At 40.7% G+C, this 23,442-nt stretch overlaps 1 protein-coding gene across 2 annotated transcripts in view; it reads right to left on the bottom strand.

Annotated features, from left to right (window-relative positions):
- MTHFD1 (methylenetetrahydrofolate dehydrogenase, cyclohydrolase and formyltetrahydrofolate synthetase 1) overlaps window positions 1-19,298 on the bottom strand; it is a 56,260-nt gene extending 36,962 nt beyond the window's left edge. Inside the window, exons 1-2 of one of the 2 annotated variants that reach the window (XM_028505543.2) lie at window positions 19,000-19,298; window positions 6,532-6,616 (exon numbers count right to left, since the gene is read on the bottom strand). In XM_028505543.2, coding sequence (XP_028361344.1) covers window positions 6,532-6,616; window positions 19,000-19,040 — 126 coding nt within the window. In that variant the 5' untranslated portion in view covers window positions 19,041-19,298. The remainder of the gene's footprint in view (window positions 1-6,531; window positions 6,617-18,999) is intronic. The other variant, XM_028505544.2, reaches the window with a different exon arrangement.
- Between the last annotated feature and the right edge of the window lie 4,144 nt (window positions 19,299-23,442).

Here is a 23,442-nt window from a genome sequence, read left to right as displayed (position 1 = left end):
AGGGCAGTCTGCTGCCCTCAGGACAGAGCGGAAGCCCGATCCTTTGAATCACCCTGTGCCTCGTCTCATCATGTCCCCTCTATTTACTTAATCTTGAACACATTCATAGTTTTTCACTGTAACCGTTTATCTGTAAAAGTTTATTTTGCAAATGGTTTTCCACATTCCAGTGGCTGACACCTGTCCTTTCCAAGGCTGAAATAGACTCAGGGTGATATGCTCACAAATTTGGCTTCTCCCAAAACTGCAGAATGAAAAATGGTTGGTCCCTCGATACTGATGCCTGGTGCCTTTTAGTAGGACAATGGCAGAGACAGAAGCTGGCCTTGGTATAGAGTATTTCCAGTCCATGTCATGTTGATGCTACTACTGGGAGCTCCTGCTTGGCCCATGGAAGGTGGCCTTACTCTTAGCTTCGGCTATCCTTTATATAGATCTCAGTTTTGTCAATGTTAATGTGAATTTCATCTCTGGGGAGGTAAGTCCAAGTCCATTAAGGAATTTTTTTATTGGACTATTTGAACCTAAGTGCATCACATTAGTCGCTTCCTGCAGGGGTTTTCCTAGAATTTTAGTGCCCCCCATGTTTCTTCTTTGGCCCTAGCATCCAACATTCATTGATTCAGTTACTGGATTTAAGGCACTCTGAGACTTTGAGATCAAAGTAGGAAAGACAGTCCTATTTATAACTATAATTAGTTACTCAGATTTAACTCTGAGTTTAAATGGTTTTATCACTCACTGCCAGTCTTTTTAAAATTACAATTTCTCTCTTCTACAGTTTATTTTCATTCATCTCTCGGGTAGCTGAAATGCAACAATAGGTCACTTTCCATGAAAGGTATGTAGGCATTTTTTTTCTGAGTCTTTGTGTATCTGAAAATATTTTTCTGCTTCTTTGCACTTAAAGGACCCACTTGGCTGAATTTGGAGTGACAACATTTTCTTTCAGAGATGTAGTCGCTGGCACTGAGTGTTACAGAAGTCTGAAGTCTTTTGCTGTTGTTCCTTTATAGAAACTGTTTTCTGTCTGCGTGTTTTGGGAAGAATTTTTCCAAACTTCAAAACTTTCACCGGTTTTAAAAAGAAAGCTTAACAGTTATAGTTATGAGCATATGTCAAAGTTTCATTATCCCAATGCAAAGGAAAAGACCTCTGAGGAGCCAATTCAAAGACTCACTCTCAGGATGTGCACTTTACAGAGGAAAATGGTTATACAATCATTGCTAGACTAGATGCAAAAAGAATGTTTAGTAGAAGAACAGATTCTTGACTGACAGTCAAGTAGGTGGGTGGAAGGCTGGTTTCCCAGAACACATCTTAAATCCATTAGACTTTATCAAGAAAATCACTTAAGCATTTTATCAGAATGTGAATTTTTCTAGAAAGAGGTGAATAACATCATCCAAAAGAGGTCCTTTCCCAGAACAAGTTAGGAACAATTTTCTAAAAGATTTTAGTTATTTATTTATTTTAGACAGAGGTGAAGGGAGAAAGAAAGAGACAGAAACATTAATGTGTGGTTGCCTCTTGTGCACCCCCTACTGGGGACCTGGCCCGCAACCCAGTTATGTGCCCTGACTGGAAATCAAACTGGAGACTCTCTGGTTAGCAGGCCAGTGCTCATTCCACAGCCACACCAGCCAGGCCAGGAACAATTTTTTTTTTAGCACCGGGAGTCTGCAAACTGTTTCTGTAAGGAGCCAGATGGTATATATTTTAGATTTTTCAGGCCATACACTGCCACACATTTGGCTTCTTTTTTAACCCTTTAAAACCTGGGCAGCATTTGGACATGGGACAGTTTATCGATCCCTCTTTTGTAGCATACAATAATGTGGGTATTGGTCTATTCGTTAATTCTTTCTGCATCAGGAGCCTTTTGTAGATATTCAGGCCAGTTGACTTAGTTCCTTTTATTGTTTTGTCCATGCTTCTTTGTGAAAATTGAATGAGTTACCACACACAAAGCACTCTGAATAGTTCCTGGCAGGGAGCAAATGTTAGTTATTATATTATTAATAATTAGAGTATTTCATATGCTAAGGGAATGGAAACACAGCCTCATTTCTATCTCTTATAATGGAAAGTCTTAATTTCTTTCAAATATTCAGTTATTTGGGAAGTTAACAGTCCACTGTGTTTTTTAAAAATTCCAACTTTTAGCTAAGTATTTCCCCAGCCAGATCACGAATACCCTTGACTGCAACACCAAGAAATTAGAAAAACAAAGGCAAAAAGCGAACGGTTTTTAGAGAAAGACCTGAGTTTATAGGCCAGACTCAGTCCCTTCTTGACCATGGCTTTGGACAAGCTACCCAAGAGCTTTGTGCATCTGTTACTGTGATGATAAGAGGTCCCAACCTGTACAGGTAGTACAGAGATTAGAACTAGAAATGTATACAAATCATTTGAACTATAGTAGACACTATATATGCAGTACTGTCATTCCTTCTGTAAGGGTGAGGCTGGATGGACGGTGATCAGATTTGCATTTTGGTGAGGGAGGGCGACAGTAACAGTTAAAAGGACAGACTAGAAGCATTCAGATCAGAAGCCAGAAACCGGTAAGCTGAGACTGCAGTGGCCCCAGGGGGTGGGAGCAGCACAAATCAGAAGGCGGGGACAGATTCCAGGAGCTCACAGGCAGAGTCCCTGAGCAGGTGTGGAGAGGGAGAGATCCTAGAGCTGACCTCAGGTGGAAAGATGGTGGTGCCAGGTCAACAGGATGGAAAACATGAGGTCCAAGGCAGCAGGGATGTGGTGTGTGAAAATAAACAGAAACCTCATTTGAAATGGAGCTGGGAAGCTAGAAGAGAGGGCGCTCCTGCCTGTCACTCAAAGCACACCACTGACCCCAACAGGAAGAGAGTGCTGTGTCTCTGCCACGGGACCGGACGTGGCACTGCTTCACTGCCTCAGCAGGAAGGAGAAAAGACTCCTCCTGGTCCAGTGACAGCTCAGCCAATGAAAAGTCACTACCCCCTGAACTTCCAGTTTCCTCCAACGGACTCTTCCTTTACAACAGCCCCTCCCGAGTCCATAAAAGAGCTTCCTCTCTCCTCTGTATCGCTGGACTTGCACGTGGTTCACCATTAGACTGCATGTCCTGCGTTACAACTGTTTGTTGTTCCTGGATAACCCCATTTTGCTGGAGAAATACCTAGCCGTCTATTTGTTTAAGGTCAACAACTACAACACAGCGTGTGTAAGCCTTGTGTCATAGAAAGATGTTGACTCTGGTGCTAAAGCGCAAGATAAAATATAGTCTACTACTGTTCTTTTGGCAAGGACATAGGGGTCAAAGCTGTAGAATACCGTTTATGTAAACAAAAACACTTGCAATCGATACATTTAAAATACAAGTTTAGAAATCAATCTTTGAAACGGGGAAAAATTCCCAGTGTTGCTAAGGAAAGGTTTCAGATTTCTTGTCTATGACATTCACTTTCTACAACAAACAATTCACAAGAAGAAGCTGAGAAATTACTGGTCCCCCACGTGTACCAAGTGTATACCCACAACACATACCTTTGATTCTTAGTGATTTGCAAAAAAAAAAAAAAAGAAAAAGAAAAAAAGGGGAAAAAAAAGGAAAACCCACCATAGGAAGGGACACACCAGGCAGAATGACAGGCCTTCTGTGTTTTTCTTCTCAGCCAAGGCCTCAAAATAATTTACAGAAATGGGGGAAAATGTTTAAGTACCATTCGTTCTGAAATTCTTAATGAACATAAGACAGAAACTTCGCAAGGGGTTAAATGGTATAAGTGGAGACGCACATACAGAGGGAAATGGGAAGTGAGGAAACGGGTATTTCTGAAGGGAATTTCAAATGAAAGCAATCAGTTTACTGTCATCTAGATCAACCCTTCAAAACATTCTTTGTACATTTGTCCGTGCTACAGATACTTACTGAAGGCCTCCTCCTGGATGAGTCTGGAACTCAGGGGAGAAAATGTGGACAGAAGTCTAAATCAGGATGTAGTCTTCCATGCAGCCGTGAGACTGAGTGAGCTCACTCAGAGAAGAGTAAGCTGAAAAAGTGGGCCAAGGGCTGCACCCGGAGGCCTTCAGATGTTTTGGGTGTGGTGAAGAAGGAACAAGGAGATCCCTATTCCTCACAAGGATGAGAAACAGGCAAAAAAGATTAGCAAAGGAAGGGAAATAAAGCGATGTCCCAGAAACCCAGAGTCTAGAACTCAGAGGAGATCCAGGGTGTATAAGTTATTGGCCTACGGCTGACATTTGGGGCCAGATAAAACTGCCTAGGGCTGCGATTTTCAACCGGTGTGCTGCAAGAATTTTCAAAACACGTAACACGTGACTATTAGTTAGGGGCAGTGACCTCTTTTCCCTCAGATTGTCAAATAAAAAAATGACAACAGCCAACAAAATAGCCATCCAGTGTGAATGAATCAAAATTACACCTATTTTTTGTCAGATCAGTAAAAAATATATTTTTGGGGGTGCTACAGAATTTTAGTGGTTGACATGTACCGCAGTGAAAAAGGCTGAAAATCACTGGTCCAGGACAATGGCCTTGTGAGAACATCACGACCCTTTAATTAGATCTGTAAGTGCCAAACCTTTTATGATAATACTATGTCATTTGCCTTTTTTCACTGTATGCACATTTATATTAGGCCATAAAAGTAATAGTGAATGAGTGAGACTGCTGGTGACTTGGTAGGAATCAAGACAATGGTATCAAATCATACTCCTCCCGAGGGTACCCTTCACTGCCGTACACGCTCAGTAAAAACAGATGACGGTTTCACTTAGAAGAGCCCTGGGTGAAGCAGTGAACACCGCTCATGTTATTAAACCCCGACCCCTGAGTATGTGTCTTTTTAACATTGTGTGTAAGGAACTGGGAAGCACTTCCGCTGCATGCAAAAGTATGCTGGCTGTCACCAGAAAAAAGCAGTTGCGCTCTTTTGCCTTGCAAGCTGAGCTAGCTGCATTTTTAAGTGTGCAGCACCATCTTTATTTGAAAGAACAACTGACAAACAATATTATTCAGCTTTGACTATCTGGCAATATTTTCTCAACAGTGGAAAGTTAGCCGGCTCTTCAAGTAAAATAACTAACTGTATTTATTGCCACTAATAAAATTTGAGTTTTCGAGCAAAAATCAGAATTTTTAATCCACTCCTGTGTGCTTGAACACGTCTCAAAAATTAAAGTCTTTTTTGAAGAGTATGTTGGTAATATTAACGATTATGATTTTTTATACCACATCATAAAATATATTAACATTTGGAAGATCTGCATAATTCAGTGAACCATTATTTTCCAAATGAGGAATGAAGGACATAAAAAACCACGCGTGGGTACATATCCTTTCAAACTGCAACACAGATTCTGAGGCAACAAAGTATGAAAGTTCAAAGATACAGTTTTAGATTCCACACTGCGACTAACCTTTAAAAACTTACATTGAGTGCTGGTGTAGCATTCAAAAAAATATTCACAATTATCTGGAAAGACTATTTTTTTAATCCTTACCCAAGGACATTTTTTCTTTTTCTTTTCTTCTTTAAAGAGAGGAGGGGAGAGAAGACAGGAGAGAGAGGAACATCAGTGCAAGAGAGAAGCACCGCACTAACTGGCTGTCTCCATACACACCTGGACTGGGGACCACACATGCCCTGACTGGGAATCGAACCCAAGGCCCTATGACTGCAGGACAACACTCCAACCAACTGAGTCACACAGAACAGAGCTGGAAAGACTTTTTAAAAGCCCTGGCTGGGTAGCTCTGTTGATAAGAGTATCATCCCAATAAGCCAAGTTTGTGGGTTTGATACCTGTTCAGGGCACATACAAGAATTGACCAATGAATGCATCAATAAATGGAACAATGAATGGAAGTTTCTCTTTCTCTCAAACCAATAAATGAAAAAAAAATTAAAAAGCCTTCCCTTTTACAACTATACATCTGTATGAGGCCAGATTTTCTCCATGTATTACACCACACTAGCGCACAGCAAGAGACTGAGTGCAGATGCAGACGGGGATCCAGCTGCTTTCATCCCTCTTCTCATTCAATTTTCTTATCTAAAAGTTATTTTCTCATAAAAGTGTTACTTATGTTAACATAACAATTTTACTACTGGCACTTTTACATGTATAAATATTTTTAAGTGTCTTAGTTTTAATTTCTAATGCAGTAAATATCAATGGATAAATCCATATGAACAATATCTCCTTAAGGCCTTACATTTTTTAAAGCATGAATGGATCCTAAGACAAAAACTTCAAGAGGCACTGGACTAGGGGAAGAACACCCACAGGGAATAGAAGAGGGACCAGGATAAGCCAACATTCAGAAGCTGAGCTGAAGAGGAACCTGCAAGGAAAAACTGCAAAGGTGTGAGGTTTCACAGAAACCAAAATAAATAAATAAATAAATAAATAAATAAATAAATAAATAAATGATGGGAAGAGACTGAACTGCTTGTTGTCTTAAGTGCTACTGAGAGGATGGGTAAGGCGGGTATTAGTGGAAATACACTATCATAATACCTGTAATATTGCCAGGCCTGGTGTGAAACCAGGTACTCGCTCCTTTATCTCAGTGACCTGGTTCTTCAGTCGCTGCCTTATTTGCCTAGGGAAAATGGAAAGGTTGTGGTCAACACAATGTTTCAAGCACAAAAAGTGATGTGGGTTATTAGATATATTTCTCTTAAATTAAAAACACCTCCACTGAACAGTCATTATCTGGTATAACACGTACTATTGCCCGTCCATGTTACAGGCTTCAGGCAGACAAGGACCTTTTCTAACCCCCACCGACACTGTCTGGGCCAGTGCGCATGGGGGTAGTTACTTTAAAACCTGTTAGCTGATGGCATTTGAAGTCATACAGTGAACAAATGAAAACTTGGCCCCACACTTCCAGGAGGCTGCTAATCCTCATTTTTGATCGTTTCCACTCTCCAAGTGCAATATGAGAAAACATTTTGCAGGAAGGAACTTGAGCTCACACCCACTCATCCTATCCTAGTATGATAATCATAGGGTATCCACATAAGGCTGAATGATAATAAATCCCACTCCAAATTCATTATAAATTTACAAATTATATTCTAACTTACAAAAGAATTTAACACAAGGTTAAAAGTATAAGCTGTTGTAAAACAATGATAAATCAACTTATCATTATAATTTCTCAACAATACAACAGGATATCAAGTTTACTAATTATATCCATAAATAAATATTCAGAATAGTCCTTGCCCAGTTATGACTCAGTCACGAACACGAACGGGATCTGTCTCTTTCGAAGGATTAGTTTTTCATTTGCCTTTCTTCACCTTTACCACACTTGACATACAAATACTGTACACATGGACACTTGCAAGCATGACCTCACTCATTCATTTGGTTACTCCCTTCTCCACTTCACCACACTTTACAAACTGGCATAAAAAGGAATAGGAGTCAAAAGAAATAGATGATTTGGATTAGCCTAGTAAATGTTAAGAATGTTGGATGATATAAGAAATCATACCTAAGCCTAAGACCTCAGCTCTGGCTGGCGTAGCTCAGTGGATTGAGCGTGGGCTGCAAACCAAAGGGTTGCAGGTTCGATTCCCAGTCAGGGCATATGCCTGGGTTGCAGGCCAGGTCCCTAGGGCAGGCCATGTGAGAAGCAACCACACACTGATGTTTCTCTCTCTTTCTCCCTTCCTTCCCCTCCCTAAATAAATAAAATCTTTAAAAAAAAGACTAAGACTTCAAAATTTTATTTCTAGCCAGTGACTATTTTATAAGTCAATATCCTATACAATAATAGAGGTCAAAAGAAGATTTAATAGACCATTGGATGTCCTTTTACTGGGGTTTGACCTGAACAGAGGCCACAAAATTCTGCTTTGACACAAAAGAACAAGAAATAGTGGGAGCTGCCAGGTTTTCACTCTACTGATGCTGAATTTCATCAGCAATTCCAGCTTTAACTGGTTCTCCTGCATGACAATCAGGTGTGGTGGCGGGGTAGTGGCAGAAAGCCCCTCCCAGGGACCAAGTTTCCAACTCCACTCTCTTCTTCCTCCAGCCATTATATTCACACAAAGTGCTGGGCAAAGATTTCTACCTGGTCTCCTTAACCCTCCCTGACCCAAACAAAATCCATGAGGGAAAAACAAAACAGACCCCAACCATTCTTAGCACAATAACAAGAACCAACAGTGAAAACAGATGAACGCGTGTGAGCCTCTCAATAACCCTGAGAGGTGGGCAAGGGAAAAGAAACGTTCTTCTTCTCGTTCGCAGTTGTAGACAGAAGCTCTAAGCAGGCATGTGGCTTTCCTAGGGCCAACCCAATTACTAGTGGAAAGAACAGCCCTGGGCAGGAGAATGAGGTCAGGCAGACTGTCTGAACCTGAAAGCGATGAGAAGCCTTTAGAAGCTTTTGAACAGGGCTGACATGATCAGACTTACATTTTTAAAGGGTTATGCTGGTTGGTGAGTAACTATTCTGCAGACGGTAGAGGGAAAGGTGAGAATCAGGGACACCAGTCAGATGTCACAGCAATCGCAAAAATCCAGGCCTGGGTGATGGTAGTGTGGATTATGGTACCAATGTGGGCTGGCAAGAAGCGGCTGGATTCTAGACATATGAACCTGAATCACAGAGAAAACGCCAGAGCTACATACAGATGACTCTGAGGGGTTGGGGTTGTGAAATGCAGCTGGAAAGACTGACGACTACAAATATTTTAAGGCAAAGAGCAGGATCCATGCTGAGACATACATTTATTTATCAAATCTTACACAAATTCTAGAATAAGCATTTGAGAACTGAAGAAGAAAGTCTAGGGAAAATTAACAATAATACTTATACCCAGCAGGTAGCAAGCTGCAGGAACCCAGTGCTACAAGGTGGTATAGGTGGAAAATGTGTCAGCCCAGGAGGAGATCAAAGAACAAAATGTTCTGTATTTTGTATGGAAAAATGTAAATGGGTCTCGGTTTGCAATTTCTTTTTCTAAAAAAGGTTAAAGCTTGAGATCAGTTATACTGACTTCTTTAAACTTCTCCTTCTAAGAAGCAGGATTGTTTTCGAAGCTGCATTAGTAGGGATATTCTTCCAACTAGAAAGATTTATGTAAAAGCTAACATTTAGGTCTTGTTATGAGACATGACCAGAATAGCAATGAGGCACTTAAAAATGCACATAAACCACAATCAGCAAGAACTAACTAGACAGCCCAGAACTCTCAAGCAACAAGTGGAAAGTTTTCAGCTCTGGTGAGAACCCACGTGCGCGCGCACACACACACACACATACACGCGCGTGCGCAAAACAACCACATACACACAAGACAGTTGTTAATTAGGTCTCCATAAGTCCCTTAAAAAAAAGTCATTTTCTGGGTGGGCCAGTAACTGAAGAATCCTAAAATGAAAATTGGAATAAAGAAAGCCAAATCTCAGGTATGGCTGAAGAAACTACAAAATAGGACCATGGAGAGAAAAGTTAGCATTCCCTCGTCTGTCTTCATTCACGTTGGGGTCACAGAGCTGTGATAAATTAAATGGTGGAAAGTGCCTTAATTTTTATAGTTCATTACTGTAAGAAAACTCAAATGCTATAATAAAAGAACTTCCTAATCATTGTGAAACCTCCTAAATTAACAGAAATGCCCTTGAATTGCAGATGCCTCCCATTTCTATCTGCAGCCCATGAGCTACACACCATCCTGGTGAAGATTCTGGGGACAAAGCGAGGCAGAAATAGGCACTTGGAGAAACAGCCCTGAGCCCTGAATAGAACTGCACGTGCCGAAATCACACGTCTCCATCAACATTCTCTAAAACCTAAGGGAAGACAACATATCTTGGGCTCAATGCAGGAGACATCAGGATCAGAGTGCCTGCCAATGAATGCAGTAAGACAAATAAATCATTAAAATTTCTCTGGTCATGACAGACAGTAAAATAGTCACAGTGGATTCAATATGAACAGACACCAATGCAGTTTTAACAAAGTTACTACCGGCATCTAGTGGCCAGATGGCAGGGCTGCAACTCAGTATCTTACCATGCACAGGACACACCCCCTCACAACAAAGAATTCCAGCCCAAATGTTATTAAGTGCCCAAGGTTGAGAAACCCTGCTATTGGCCCATAAAACACAAGTTGGGGGGTATCTTTTCTATGGGGCAAAAGTCAAAGTGGGAACCATTTATCTCAACCTGTCAGTATGTGTTGGAATCTATATGGACAAGAGTCCATTATTATCTGTTTTCTCCAAGTTCGCATTTCCTAAACACAGCTGTTTAGGAAAGAGCCTGCTTACTCAAAGTCAAAGGTGCCCATCTGCGTGGAATCACAGCTCCTCCAAAGAGTCCTAGTCAGAGGACCCCGAACCCTCCTCGACAGCCGCCCAAATCTCTTTTGCCCAAAGGCTTGCACAATTATTCCTGAAAGTCCAGTACATTCTGGACTCCAACTCATTCTGTTTAACATGACGGCTCATTTTCAAAATCTGAACGTTTTGTAACAGAGAAAAAAAAGCATTCCTAAAATATAACTTATTATAAACTCCAACTCATTCTGTTTAACATGACGGCTCATTTTCAAAATCTGAACGTTTTGTAACAGAGAAAAAAAAGCATTCCTAAAATATAACTTAACAAGGACATCTGAACAGAAGCTACAGGTAGAAAAAGAAGGCAGTAAAGGATGGCTAGCTGCATGGCTGAGAAAGCCACACGGAAATAAAGCTCTGCCTGAGTGAACAAACACTGAATCCTGGAGTAATCCCCAGTGATTCTCACGAGGTCCACAGAGCACGCCTTCGGTAAGCAATCAGGGAAAAACCAGGAACGTTCACCTTCAACAAGAACACAAATGTCTTGTTTTCCACCCTCAAGGTGGAGATTATTGTCACGAGATTTTAACAATGCAGTACAATAGAAATGTCTTATTTTATGTGCTTTATTTTCATTTGGTTCATTTGTTGTTTTATTTGATTTGTTCATTATAGCTTTTATACTATTAAAATATTTCACATTTTCTGCAAAACTTAACATGCAGTTTCTTGTAAAAACAACTGAGATCACCGGGTGTTCCAAGAAATACCTGTATTTCACATCCCTATTCAGCAAAGTCAAATTAAAAGTCTAAATTACTTTCCTGTTAAATGGGTTACTTTCACTGATATGTAATAAAATAGCAAAAGCTACTATATCAGTATGCAGAATAATCAAAACTAGTATCAGTACTTTCCTTAAGTTTAAGTATAAAATATGTAAAATACTAATTATTATAATTGTCCTGGCCGGGTGTCTCAGTTGGTTATGGCGTCATCCCATACACAAAAAGGTTGTGAGTTTGACCAGTGGTCCCTGGTCAGGGTGTGTACGGGAGGCAACCGATGGATGTTTCTCATTCACATCGATATTTCCTTCTTTCTCTCTCTGCCCCTTCCTCTCTTTCTAAAATCAATGGTAATGTCCTCGGGTAAGGATTTAAAAAAACAAATCTGTAAACCCAACAAAACATATAACTAGATTTGGCCTCTAGGCCATCATTTGATGCCCTTCAGCTGACAGGAAGAAAATGAAACACAGGTGTTCTCAAGGATGAGCACCTGTCAGTGAGGGCCCAACACCAGAATGAGCCTCGCCATTTCAGGACCACCTAACCACAGATTTGGCCACCGGGGCAGCATATGGCCCCAAGCCCCAAGCAGGCCCCTGGATCACCACCCAAGGGGAAAGGGAAAGAATGTGGAAGACTGGGGATCTCCACTTGGAAGGAAAGAGCAGGCCAAGAGCTCTCATCTGAGAAAAGCCTCACAAAGGCCTGGTCTTTCTTGCTTTTAGAAGCAAGTAAAGGAAAATCTTGGGCAGAAGGGGCTTAGGTCTAAAAGGCTGCTTACTAAATAAGTAGGAACTATTACTTCGGCACCAAAATCCAAATGAAAGATCACTTATCATGTGAAGTCATACAAGGCAGTGAAGATAAATTCATGGCAGGCTCTGAAAAAAACCTTCACAAAAACGTTCTCTATTTCCTGATACTCATGCAGCACCTGCAAACCCAAGGCTGTACCTCACCTGCTCAGGTTGAGGGGAAGAACTTTTCATCAAGGAAAAAAACAAAACAAAACGCTGAGCTAACAAAGCAGGAAGGTTTGGCCTGACCCCAACCAGTCAAAACTGGACTATAACCTTGAAAATGACTTTCCAGTTGGTTCATTCATCTCCTAACAGGGAGAGCCAAACTCAGTGGATCACACTTTGAAATTACCTTTAGCAAGCAAGCGACAAGTCCTTGTGAGGAAGGAAACTACAGTGTCAAGTCTCTACCACTAACTAGCCTTGTAATTCTTGTTCAAGGCACTTTACTTCTGGCTACAGTTTCATTAACTGCACAGCGGAGGGAGGTGTGGTCTGGGTGGCTGAGGAATCCTGACTGCTAACCACCCACTCCTGTAAGGTCGAAGATTTACGGAGCGCTGGGAGCTACCTTTTGGGAAATTACCAAAGGGGGGCAACTGCACAGTGCAGGGGCGCTGAGGGCTTTTTGTGCTACGGATCCAACGTCAGAGGATACAGTCCTAAACACAGGAGCACACAGGCTCATTCACAGACCTTAATACGCAATTAATCCTCTTGGCAACATCAGGAGGTCAACACTGTTACTATCATCCCCACATGGTGAAAGAGGAAAGTAAGGCTGACTATACTGCTCAGGGCCACACAAGGCCCAGAGTCAATCCGGGGAAAGGGGAGCCTTTTCCCTACGCTCCAGAGAGGCTCCTCCAGGACAGGCCAGTCGGACTTCCTTTCTTCCAGAGGATTCTTCATGCAAATGGGGATAACATAGAGGACCACACATCCCCGCTCAAAGGCCCACCGTCCAAATCCCAAACTGCTTGATCCCTACCCTCCTGATGGACAAAGACATTTATTCTCAGACCATATTTTTAGTTAGGATTTCGGCTGGTGCTACAGCCACAGTAGATGGCTCCCAGCTCTGGGCTCTGCCACACCCCAGCTAAAGCACTCCCAACAGCCTGGCTGGGCGGCCTCTTTAAGACCTAGCAGAAGGTCCCACCTCTCAAGAACTCCCAGCAGCTCTCCTGTGCAGGTTCCCCAAGTGAAGCCAACTTTGACATCCAAGGTTCCATGTCACTTCTGAAAGGCCTGCACTTTGGAGCTCATCACAGGCAAATCTTTTTAAGCACAAAAAGGCCTACAGGTATTTCGTCTATAGAACAAAATAAAAAGCTTAGCAACACTCAGTAGCCCTTCACTGTGATGAGCAAATTCTTTATATGAAAATAGTTCTGGCCCTGCAGCAAAACATATAGCCATGGGTTCATTTTTATCTTTGATCAGTAGGATGAATTCTAATTCTAAGGTTCAAGATTATAAATCCGCTACCAAAGACACAGCCTGCGATAAACACAAATACCACACGTTTATCCAACAAGTATTTTCCAAGCACCTGTTTATTAAAATCTTCTACGTGCCATGGGCTGTGCTAAATGCTTTACAAGTAATAACTCATTCAATTTTAACAACCTTATGAATTAGGTGCCATGCTACTCCAACATACACGTGAGGAAACTAAGGCGCAAAAAGCTAAACTAAGTCACCCAGTGGTCCACGGAGGAGGGAGCAGCACTGTGTCTGGCTCTGGGGATCCCACCCACAGGAAGCTCACAAACAGGTCCAACCTGCTCCGCTCAACCCACAAAAACTCTGAGCACCTTCTCTCAGTGGCCTTCCCGCAGCAAACCATCTGTTTCTTTACAGCTGGTCCTTCCAGATAAAAGACTGAAGAAAAATGCCATCAACGGAGAGGAGAGGGCAGACTCAATTGTAGCAAAGAGAAGGGAAGGTAAAACAAATCACACAAAATTTAGGAGGCCTCACTATGAAAAGTACACTCGTAAGCACTGCAGTTTCTAGTTTAAAAACCAAATCAGAGTCGTTTTTCTAACACTGTCTGATGTACACCCCTTTGCATAATCTCACTAGAGACGCCGCCCTTAAACCAGGGTGGGCTCTCACCATCCGTGTCAATTCACCTCACTCAATTGCTCCACTCAGAATCGGCTTCCCAGAGCCATCACTGTTTGGTCATCACTTGGGGTCATCACTGTTGACCCCAAAACAGTGGCTTAATAATTAATGAGGTCACAGTTCATGGCACAGGCTGTGTTTCAGGTCAAGAATCCTCTTCCCCATTACATTGACAGGCTCATGACCCGACCTTCAAATCTTTGCCTGCAAATCGCTTATTTGCAATGAGTATGAGCTTTGCTCCCATATTTAAAGCTGCAACTCCAACGTCCCAGAAATCTCTGTCCCTCTTCTCTACTCTGGTTTTCTCTTTCATACTTCCCACCCCCTCACAGCCTCTTTTGCCTTTTTCACTGTCTATCTCTACCCATTGGCATACAAGCTACATGAGGGTATGGATGTGGGATGTTTTGTTCACTGGTACAGTCTCATGGCTTTGAAGAGTGCTTGGCATGCAGGAGGCACACAGATACCTGTTCAGTAAGTGAGCATCCAAAAAAGACACACACTTGTACTTGACTCTGATTCTCAGACCTCCCTTAATTATCCAATTCAGGCTGCAACCTTGGAACTCTGCTTTAGGGAGGAACAGGGATAGTTCTCCCAGAGGAGGACAATCTGACAACTAGATCCAGCATTCTCATATTCTCAGAGAAGGAATCAAGAGTGATGAACTTTGTCTAGTCTTAGCTACCAGGGAGCACAATGCAAGTAAACAAAGGTTAAGGATGGCCTTCTAGCAGAGTGGGAAGCAAGGCAGTGAGAAGAATGCTGTAAAGGAAAAAGATCAGTTTATGAAAGTCCTTTAATTGTGGCAAAGTGGTAAGTGCCCAAAACAAAGTAAACACCAGGCACCCTGTGAAGACCTCGGACCTCGCTGAGCCTCTGCCATTAACCAGCCTAGTAACCTATGGCCAAATACCATCACATTTCTTTCTTCAACTACTCCTTAATTGCAGGATGGGATATGGGGAGTAGATCTGATTTTGGAGAAACTCTGACTGTGGAACTCCTGACCCGCCTACCTTTCCTCCCTTCAAGGAAGAAATTTTACAATTCAAACACTGTATCAGGGAAGAAACTGCCTAGGGCACTTGAATACATGCAAATCTGTCCCCAAGACTCAACGATTGGTGGCAAGCCAGGAAGCTGACCTGCAAACTTGGAAATGAGGGACCCCTTCCCCAGATTCCAGGATCCCTGGCTGCAACTTAAGAAGTTCCCTTACCTGTCCTCAAGAATATCCTTGGAGAAGGTATAGAGGGCAATGGGAAAAATACAATTAAAAAATAAATAAAATACTCCTAAACTAAAAAAAAAAAAGGAAGAAAAGAATATCCTTGGCCCGGCAAAAGAGGAAAGGTGGGGACACCCTGCCCACAGCCTCCACCTGTAGCCCAACCTACTCAAGGTGTAAAAAGCACATTCCTGTTTAGGCTTCCCCTAGAGTCAGCTGCCTGCTGCAGCCTCAGCACAAGGAGCTGGGGACTGCACTACCCCATGAGCCAGGTGGGCTGTCTCCCCCCTGCAGAGCTCCCCCTCTCTGAGGAACTGCAAGCACAACCGGCTCCCTAAGTCAAGCTCTCCATGAAAGTTGAGGTGCCAAGTTGTGGCAGTTTCTGAAAGAGCCATTTCATAAGTATATTAAAGAAAAATCTTCTGTAAGCACAAAGAGGCCTTAGTCTAAATGCTCCTTTATAAACTGTTAGGAGGAACTGATCACTCAACCACAGGGCTCGGTAAAAGGTTAGCTATGTTCGTTAACTCCGAGCATGCTGGGAGACACCTTTCCAGTACCTGAAACAGTCTTCTCCAGAAAATGCTTTCAATACCTTTGGCCAAATCACTGCCATACTGTTCTTCAATGATGAGCACTGGACTTAGAGTTAAGGCTTTATATAAGTCATTCTCAACCTTCAAGGTGCATTAGTGTTATAGAATGAGCTTTCATAAGGTTTTTAAAATACTGAGTCCAATGGGGTATTGCTAGCAATTCCAATTAAATCAGTCTGGTGTGGGTACCAAGCATTGATACTTTTCAAAAGCTCCTAATGAGTGCCAGTTAGTAAAACTACAACGGAAAAGACGCAATTTCTATTAAAGCTAATAACACGTATGTCCTATTACTCCACAATTCTACTCTTAGATATGGAACTAACAGAAACATGTGCATTATATGTTCAACCAAGAGATATGTAAAAGAATGCCCATAGCAAGACTATTCATAATCACAAAAACTAGGAATCCAAACGTCATGGGTGAGTAGCAGCACATTCATATAGAACCCAATACAGCCATGAGAGTAAACTGACTACAACTACATGCAATGTGGAATCATCACAGAAACACCATGTTGCCACAGAAGACTGTATACTGTGTGATGTCATTTCTATAAAGTTCAAAAACAGGTGACACTAGAAGTCGGTATAGTGATTACCTTTAAGGGGTGGGGACTGGATGAGAGAGAGATGGGTGTCAATGTTATTTCTTATCTGGTGCTAGTTACACAGGTTTTTGAAAACAAAATAAAAGGAATTAATAAAAAACAGGTCCGTTAAGAGATTTTTAATGTACAGCTAATGTTGAGAGCCATTGAAATAGATCTCAAGGCAGTTATCACTGTCAAAGATAATAAATCAATTATCCACATATAAATTAACTATGGTTGCCCTTGAACGACAGGAGGGTTTGGGGTACTGCCTCCCACACTGTCATATATACAAGTATAACTTCTGACTCCCCCCAAATCTAACTACAGTAGTCTCTCAGTATCCAAGGGGAATTGGTTCTAGGATCCCTCGCTCCCCATGTGGCTTTCAAAATCCGAGGATGCTCAAGTGCCTTACATGTAATGGCCTAGAACAGCACAGTCAGCCCTCTGCACCTGCAGTCTCCAACTGCAGATTGGAAATACTGTTTTCAATCTGTAATTGGTTGAGTCCAGGGATGCAAAACTCAGGGAACACAGAGAGCTGACCATATCTTTATTGAAAAAACTCTCTCTATATAAGTAGACCTGCACATTTCAAACACTTATTGCTCAAGGGTCAGCTGTGATTACTGAATCATTAATACAGCTTATACATATCAAACACTTATGTGCCAGGAACAACTATAAATGCTCTTCGGTTAATAACTCATTTAATTCTCCAAACAACTCAATGGCCTAGATAATAACTTTATTTTACATTTGAGGAAATGTGGGCACAGGAATGGATATATAATTTGCTTTAAGCCCCACAACTAATATGTACTGAAAGAAGGGTTATAGCTGTTTACAGAAATAGATGCAAACAAAACAATGCAGGTATTTGCCTTATGGAGCTTACAAACATATTTAACTTGCTTCCACTCAATCGAAACATATGCACCTATTTTCAGTAGGCTGCCAAGAAGTAAAACTAAATTATTTCTTCACAACCCAGTCTTTCCAAAAGGAAGCTTTCATCAAGAAAAAGCCACTAGTTTTGCTCATTAGATTATACATATAAGTGAGATCATATGGTATTTGTCTTTCTCTGATTGGCTTATTTCACTTAGCATAATAATTTCCAGGTCTATCCATGCATGCTGTTGTAAAGGGTGTGAGGTTTTCTCACAGTCATGTAGTATAAAGGTACCAAAGCTTTGTTATCCACTCAGAAGAGATTAGCCAAAAACATATATATGTAGCCCATGGAAACGGACAACGTGGTGAAGGCTGGGGAAGGGGGGCAGGGGTTGGGTAGAGGAGGGCAAAGAGAGGGGAAAATGAGGGCCATGTTGTAATAGTGTCAACAATTAAAAAAAGAAAACACTAGTAAGGTGAGTAGGTTTGAATATAAACAAACACAAAGTGAAGGTCAAACAAAAACAAGGTAATTCAACAAACTACATGTTGGAAAGCAATCAGATATAAGTATTGTGAGTTCTAGTATAAAAGCTTGAGGTTCCTCCTCACTAATGTGAATGAGTTACCACAATCTAATTTATATGTCACTTTCTTTTCCTTCCAGGAAACAATTATTTTGCCCTAGGTGGGTTACACCACCAATGACTCAAAAACCTCTTACAAAATTAGGAGTTCATAGGATAATTACTGTTGCCAACTATAGCAGTTACAAAATAACTGGTGAGGTTCAAGGTCCCAAGAGCAACCTGCAGAAGGGTATAGCAAAAATAGGTTTACAGTTGCAAGTACACAACCACTTATTCCTGTATTATTATTTATTGTATTACTTTTTATAGGAATAGGTGTAAACATATTTTTGCCCCACCCTGTACATTCTTCTCTTCTACTCTCACCTTTCCCCACCAGTCACCTCCTAGATAAAAAGCAGAGGGGAGTTACTTCCTGGGAATAAGTCTGGCAATCATATCCACTAGTTAGGCATTTAAATTTCCTGTAGGAGTAAAACAGGCAGAGGTCAAATGGAATATGAAATATTGTCAAATTAGAAAGTAAATCTGGGACCAAGTCAAGGAGATGGCTGTTAGAGGAGCATTAAGTTGAAGAGAGAATTGGGCCCTTCTTGGCAAATGATGACTCTGGTGTAGTGGGAAAAGGAGACCCGCGGTCACCCAGCTCATCTGTCTTTTCGCCTCCAAATTACAAGGGAAGGAGGTAAACTGAGTTCTGACTCTCTCTTCTGGCAAAATCTTCAGCAGCTGCACTTTTAGGACCACAGGCCTGGTAAGAGATCATGTCCCTGAAGCACCGCAGACAGCGGGCACAGCCACCAGCAAATGCAGCTTGTGCCCAGAGCCCGTTTCTTTGGCTACAGGTCTTCAGATGTCAGGAGCTTTGGACAATGTCGTCCCTACCCACGGGGCTGTTCTGATTTTGCTCTACAAGTCTCCCTCCCTCAAAACAAACAAAAAAAATGTCCATTGACGACCTGCAGAACCTGCGCAGAGCCCTTGCCTTCAGCCCAACACGCACTAACAACTACAGGTGCTTACGTGGAGACCTCCTTCCCGTTCAAGATTGCCGCCGGTGCCATGACCTTTACTAGTCCGCTGCCCACGATGGATACCGCCAAGATCGAGGTTCGCCTCTCTTTACTGTTGCGCGGGACAGCTCGACCCACGTGGTTAGCAAGACAGCCTGCGGAGAGCTTGCTTCTGCGCCTGCGCCCCCACCGCACTCGCCCCCTCCACCCCGGAACAGGGATGCGCGTGCGCAATCCGGAAGAACGTATTTTCTTTAAAGTGAGAAGACGTGAGAGGTGGGGGCACTGGAATGCGGCGTGAAACTAAACTCGGTGGTAGACTAAAATGACTGGCTGGCGGAAGAAGTCGTTTCAGAGCGCGCCTAGTTGTGGGGCGGGGAACCCGCTTAAGAGGGGTTGGGTCTCTGTTCCAGCCTATCCGGCGCAGAGGCGGAGGCGGAGGGGCGGTTTCGCGGGAGAAGTTTCGCGGGCGCGGGAGCCCCACGGTCGGCCACACCTAACGTAAACTAGATGACCAGGGACCTGCCTGGGAGGACCTGGTCTCCCCGTAGGGTGTGCGTGGCAGTGGGGGGGGGCGGGGGCGGAGTACAGGAGACTGGGGAGCAGGCTTGGGGGACCCCAGGCAGCGCGGGTGTTTGTGAGCATTGGCTCTTCGAGTGGCGGGGCTTTACCAATTAGGTTGCAGTCATTCAATACAACTCAGAGATAAATTGTTCGGGTCTCTTAATGACCCCCGACCCCCAGCTTTCTGACTTATTGACGTGTATGTAAGTTGCAGGTGTACACCGTGATGATTTTAATACACGTATTTATTACAAAATTCCTATCACAATTTATTACAAAATTCTTACGAAAAGTTGCCTCCTCGTAATTGTCACATTGTCTTCACAGCACTTAACACTATCTAAAATGCCTTTATTTAATACTTGTTTGCTGGTTTGTGTGGGTTGTGTTGTTTTGTTTTGTTTTACCAGAATGGATCCTGTATAAGAAAATTCCTGTCTTGTTCTGGTTTAGGTTCTTTCATTCCTATGACTGTCACTTAATATCTGCCTGTCTCATTTGTATCATCTATAAATGATAAAGATGGGACAATTCTCAACCCTAAAGTCACGCCTGTGTAGTTTTTTAAAAATATTTATGCCTAGGCTCCATCGTACACCAATTAAGTCAGAACTTGGGATAGGGTCAGGATATCAGTATTTTTTGGATTCTGATATATTCAACACCTGCGGGCAGAGTTGACAACTACTAGATTAGATGATTTTTGAAGTATAATCCTAATGATTCTGGTATTAGGAATGCATAATAGGGACATACTTTCTCTGCCATAAAAGTAGTTTCCTGAAATAGGATATTAGCCTTTCAGACCCAAAATATGAGTTTCACATTTGCCAGAATGTATACTTTCAGTGGGATCACTTTCTTAAGAGTTCTTAAGTTCACTAATGCTTAATGAAACCACTTTGTGTTTTCATTTAGTAAAGACCCACAGGTCTCACTGTATCACTTGAAGAGGCCCCCTTTTTTTTTTCCTGCGGACCTCTGTGATGCAGTCCCCTAGCAACAGCGTCTCTGATGTGCGAACATTCTACCGCAAACTGCAGGGAAGCCGTTCGTAGTGGACAATTCAGGTTTCTTCTGGGAATTGGCCTTGGATTTGGAATTGTGCTTCCAAATCTCTTGGGTTTAATATGGTAAAAATTCATTTCTACTATGAGAAGCATAGCAGACTTTATCTTTCTAACTTAAAGTCTTGATAAATCTTATGAGTGCATAAAAAAGACTGGTAATGCACAAACCTAAAAATCACAATAATTATGTCATATGTCTATATTTTTGCTTTAGTCTCTTTATACATTTTAATTGTATTTTTATAAGGTTTGGGAGAACAGTACTATCACCTATATAAGTTAACTTTTTATTAAGAAGTTTTTTTATTTTTTTTCTTGTTGGGTTCTTTATTTAATCTGTAGTTTTTGCACCTAGTATAGGATGATAGAGATACATCAGAAATAGATCCTGCTCTTAGGTACCTTTAATGAAGTAGGAATGATAAGATTCATTACATAATGAAAGAGATAACAATCAAAAGAAAAGTATAGATCATATACTTTAAGAGTTAGGTGGAGAGAGATTTCTTGCAGGAATCAAGGAAAGAGGTGTTTTTTATTTATTAAATTTATTGGAGTGATATTGGTTAATAAAATTAAGTTTCACACATATAGTTCTATAATAATGCATCAAGTTTATATGAATAGAAAAAAGATCATAATACAAAAAAGTCTATATGAATTTGAACTATTCTGTTTTTATTCTTTTATGACTTGATGGTTTTTGCTTAGTGATATTTGTGTTGGTATTACTCAATAATTTCTATTATTTTGTAGTATTTTCCATTATTTCCATTTCTATTATATGAATGTACCATATTGTGTTCAGTTTTTTTCTTTTTCAAATAATAGTGATAATCCTTGCTTTTAACTGGAAAGGTTAATTCATTTGCATGTATTGACATTACTGGTTATTGTATGTATTTCTCCCATCATATTATATTTGTCCCATTCCTTTTCTATTTCTTTCCCCACCCCATCATGCTAAAAACTGATTATGTTTTTGGTTTGTTGTGTTGTATTTGTTTTATTTTTCTCATTCCATTTTTTCCTTTTCTAATAGCTTAGAAGTTACATGGTATATAGCTATTTAGTTGTTATATCAATCATTTTAACATAAAAACTAACTTAACTGAAATCTTTGTTACTCCTGAGAAATCTGCAAATTTTATAGTGCTTTACACTGCTTTTCTCCCCTCAATTTTATGTTTGTTTGTTTGTTTATATTCTGCATTGGTTCTGTCCCTTATTTTCAACCCTATAAATCAGATTCTTAAAATTAAGTAATGCTTAATTAAATATACCCACATATTTACTATTAATTTTGTTGTCTATTCTTTCTAATATATCAGACTTTGTCAGTCCATTTTCTTTCTATAAGAAATATATTCTTTAGAATTTTCTTTTCCTTTTTAATTTTTTTTAACAATCTAACCAACTGAGCTACCCAGCCAGGACTAAAATTTTCTTAAATGAGGGCGCATTGGTGGTAAATTCAGTTTTTGTTTGTCTATAATATCTTCATTCTACTCTTAATCTAAAACCATAATTTCAGTATAAAGTTATAGTTGACAGTTACCATATTTCCTTAATTTGAAGAAATACTATTTTTTAATGCACCATTATGAAATTTAAAAGTTTCTAGCTAAACTATCCACAATATGAAGTTGCATCAGCTTTTAGATGTACCCCAATTGCAGAGATATGAAAATTTGTGGTCTTAGAGTCAATGAAATATGATCTGTTTTTCTTAGTATGTTTATAGATATCATTCTCTTGTTTTCTAGCTTCTGTGTTACTGTTGAGAAGTCATTCACCAGTCAAATTGCCAGTCTTTTAATTGTCTGCCCTTTGTATCATCTGCTTTTTAGACATCTAAACTGCAATTTCATTATGAGTGTGTAGGTAAATAATACTTTTTTTTTTTTACTCTTCTTGGGATTTGCTAGCCCACTTATATTGGTATCTTTTAACAATTCTGCACAGTTCTCAGGCATTCTTTATTCACATATTGCCTCCACCCCATTGTCTAAATCATAGCCTTCTTGGACTCCAATTAAATATATGATAGACTTCTTATTTTGTGTCTTCAACGCTCTCTCACATTCATCATTTATTTTTTTCCGAGTGTTGTCTTCTTGATAATTTCTTCATATTTATCTTTATCTCTTAATTTTTATTTACTGATTTTAGAGGAAGGAGGAGAGAGAGAGAAACATTGATTTGTCGTTCCACTTGATACATTCATTGGTTTACTTCTTGTATGTACCCTGCCTGGGGATCAAACCTGCAACCTTGGCACATGGGGACAAGGCTTCTCTAACCAACTGAGTATCCTGCCAGGACTTCATACTTACCTTTAAGATTCACTTATTCTTTAGATTTTAAGGTGTCAATTCAACTTTTAAATTAAAATGTTTACACTTACTGTTTCTAGAAGTCTTATTTGGTATTCTAATATGTTCATTAGAAATGAACTTACTCCTTTGACTTACTCATATTTTCAAAGTTCTGTTTTATTTCTTTAAACATTTATATGGTCATTTTGTATTCTCTTGTGCAAGTCTTTGTTACTATTATCTTGGTAGGCATAACATTCTAAAACCTGATAACTGTAGAAAAATATTTTTTTCTCTAGTCTGTTAAATACCATGTGATATACTCATACACTGCTTAGAGATTTAGGTTAATCCTTTTTATTTGTTTCATTTGAATCATATACATTTTGTTCTTAACAAAAGTTATACTAATTACAACGTAGAATATTGTACACCCTCTTGACAATAGGGGGAGATACTGTAATACAGGTAAACACCCCTAATTTTACCCTCAGGTGTGGA

The sequence above is a fragment of the Phyllostomus discolor genome, chromosome 1, assembly GCF_004126475.2.
Source record: "Phyllostomus discolor isolate MPI-MPIP mPhyDis1 chromosome 1, mPhyDis1.pri.v3, whole genome shotgun sequence".
NCBI lineage: Eukaryota > Metazoa > Chordata > Mammalia > Chiroptera > Phyllostomidae > Phyllostomus > Phyllostomus discolor.
This window is presented reverse-complemented; position numbering and strand designations above follow the sequence as displayed.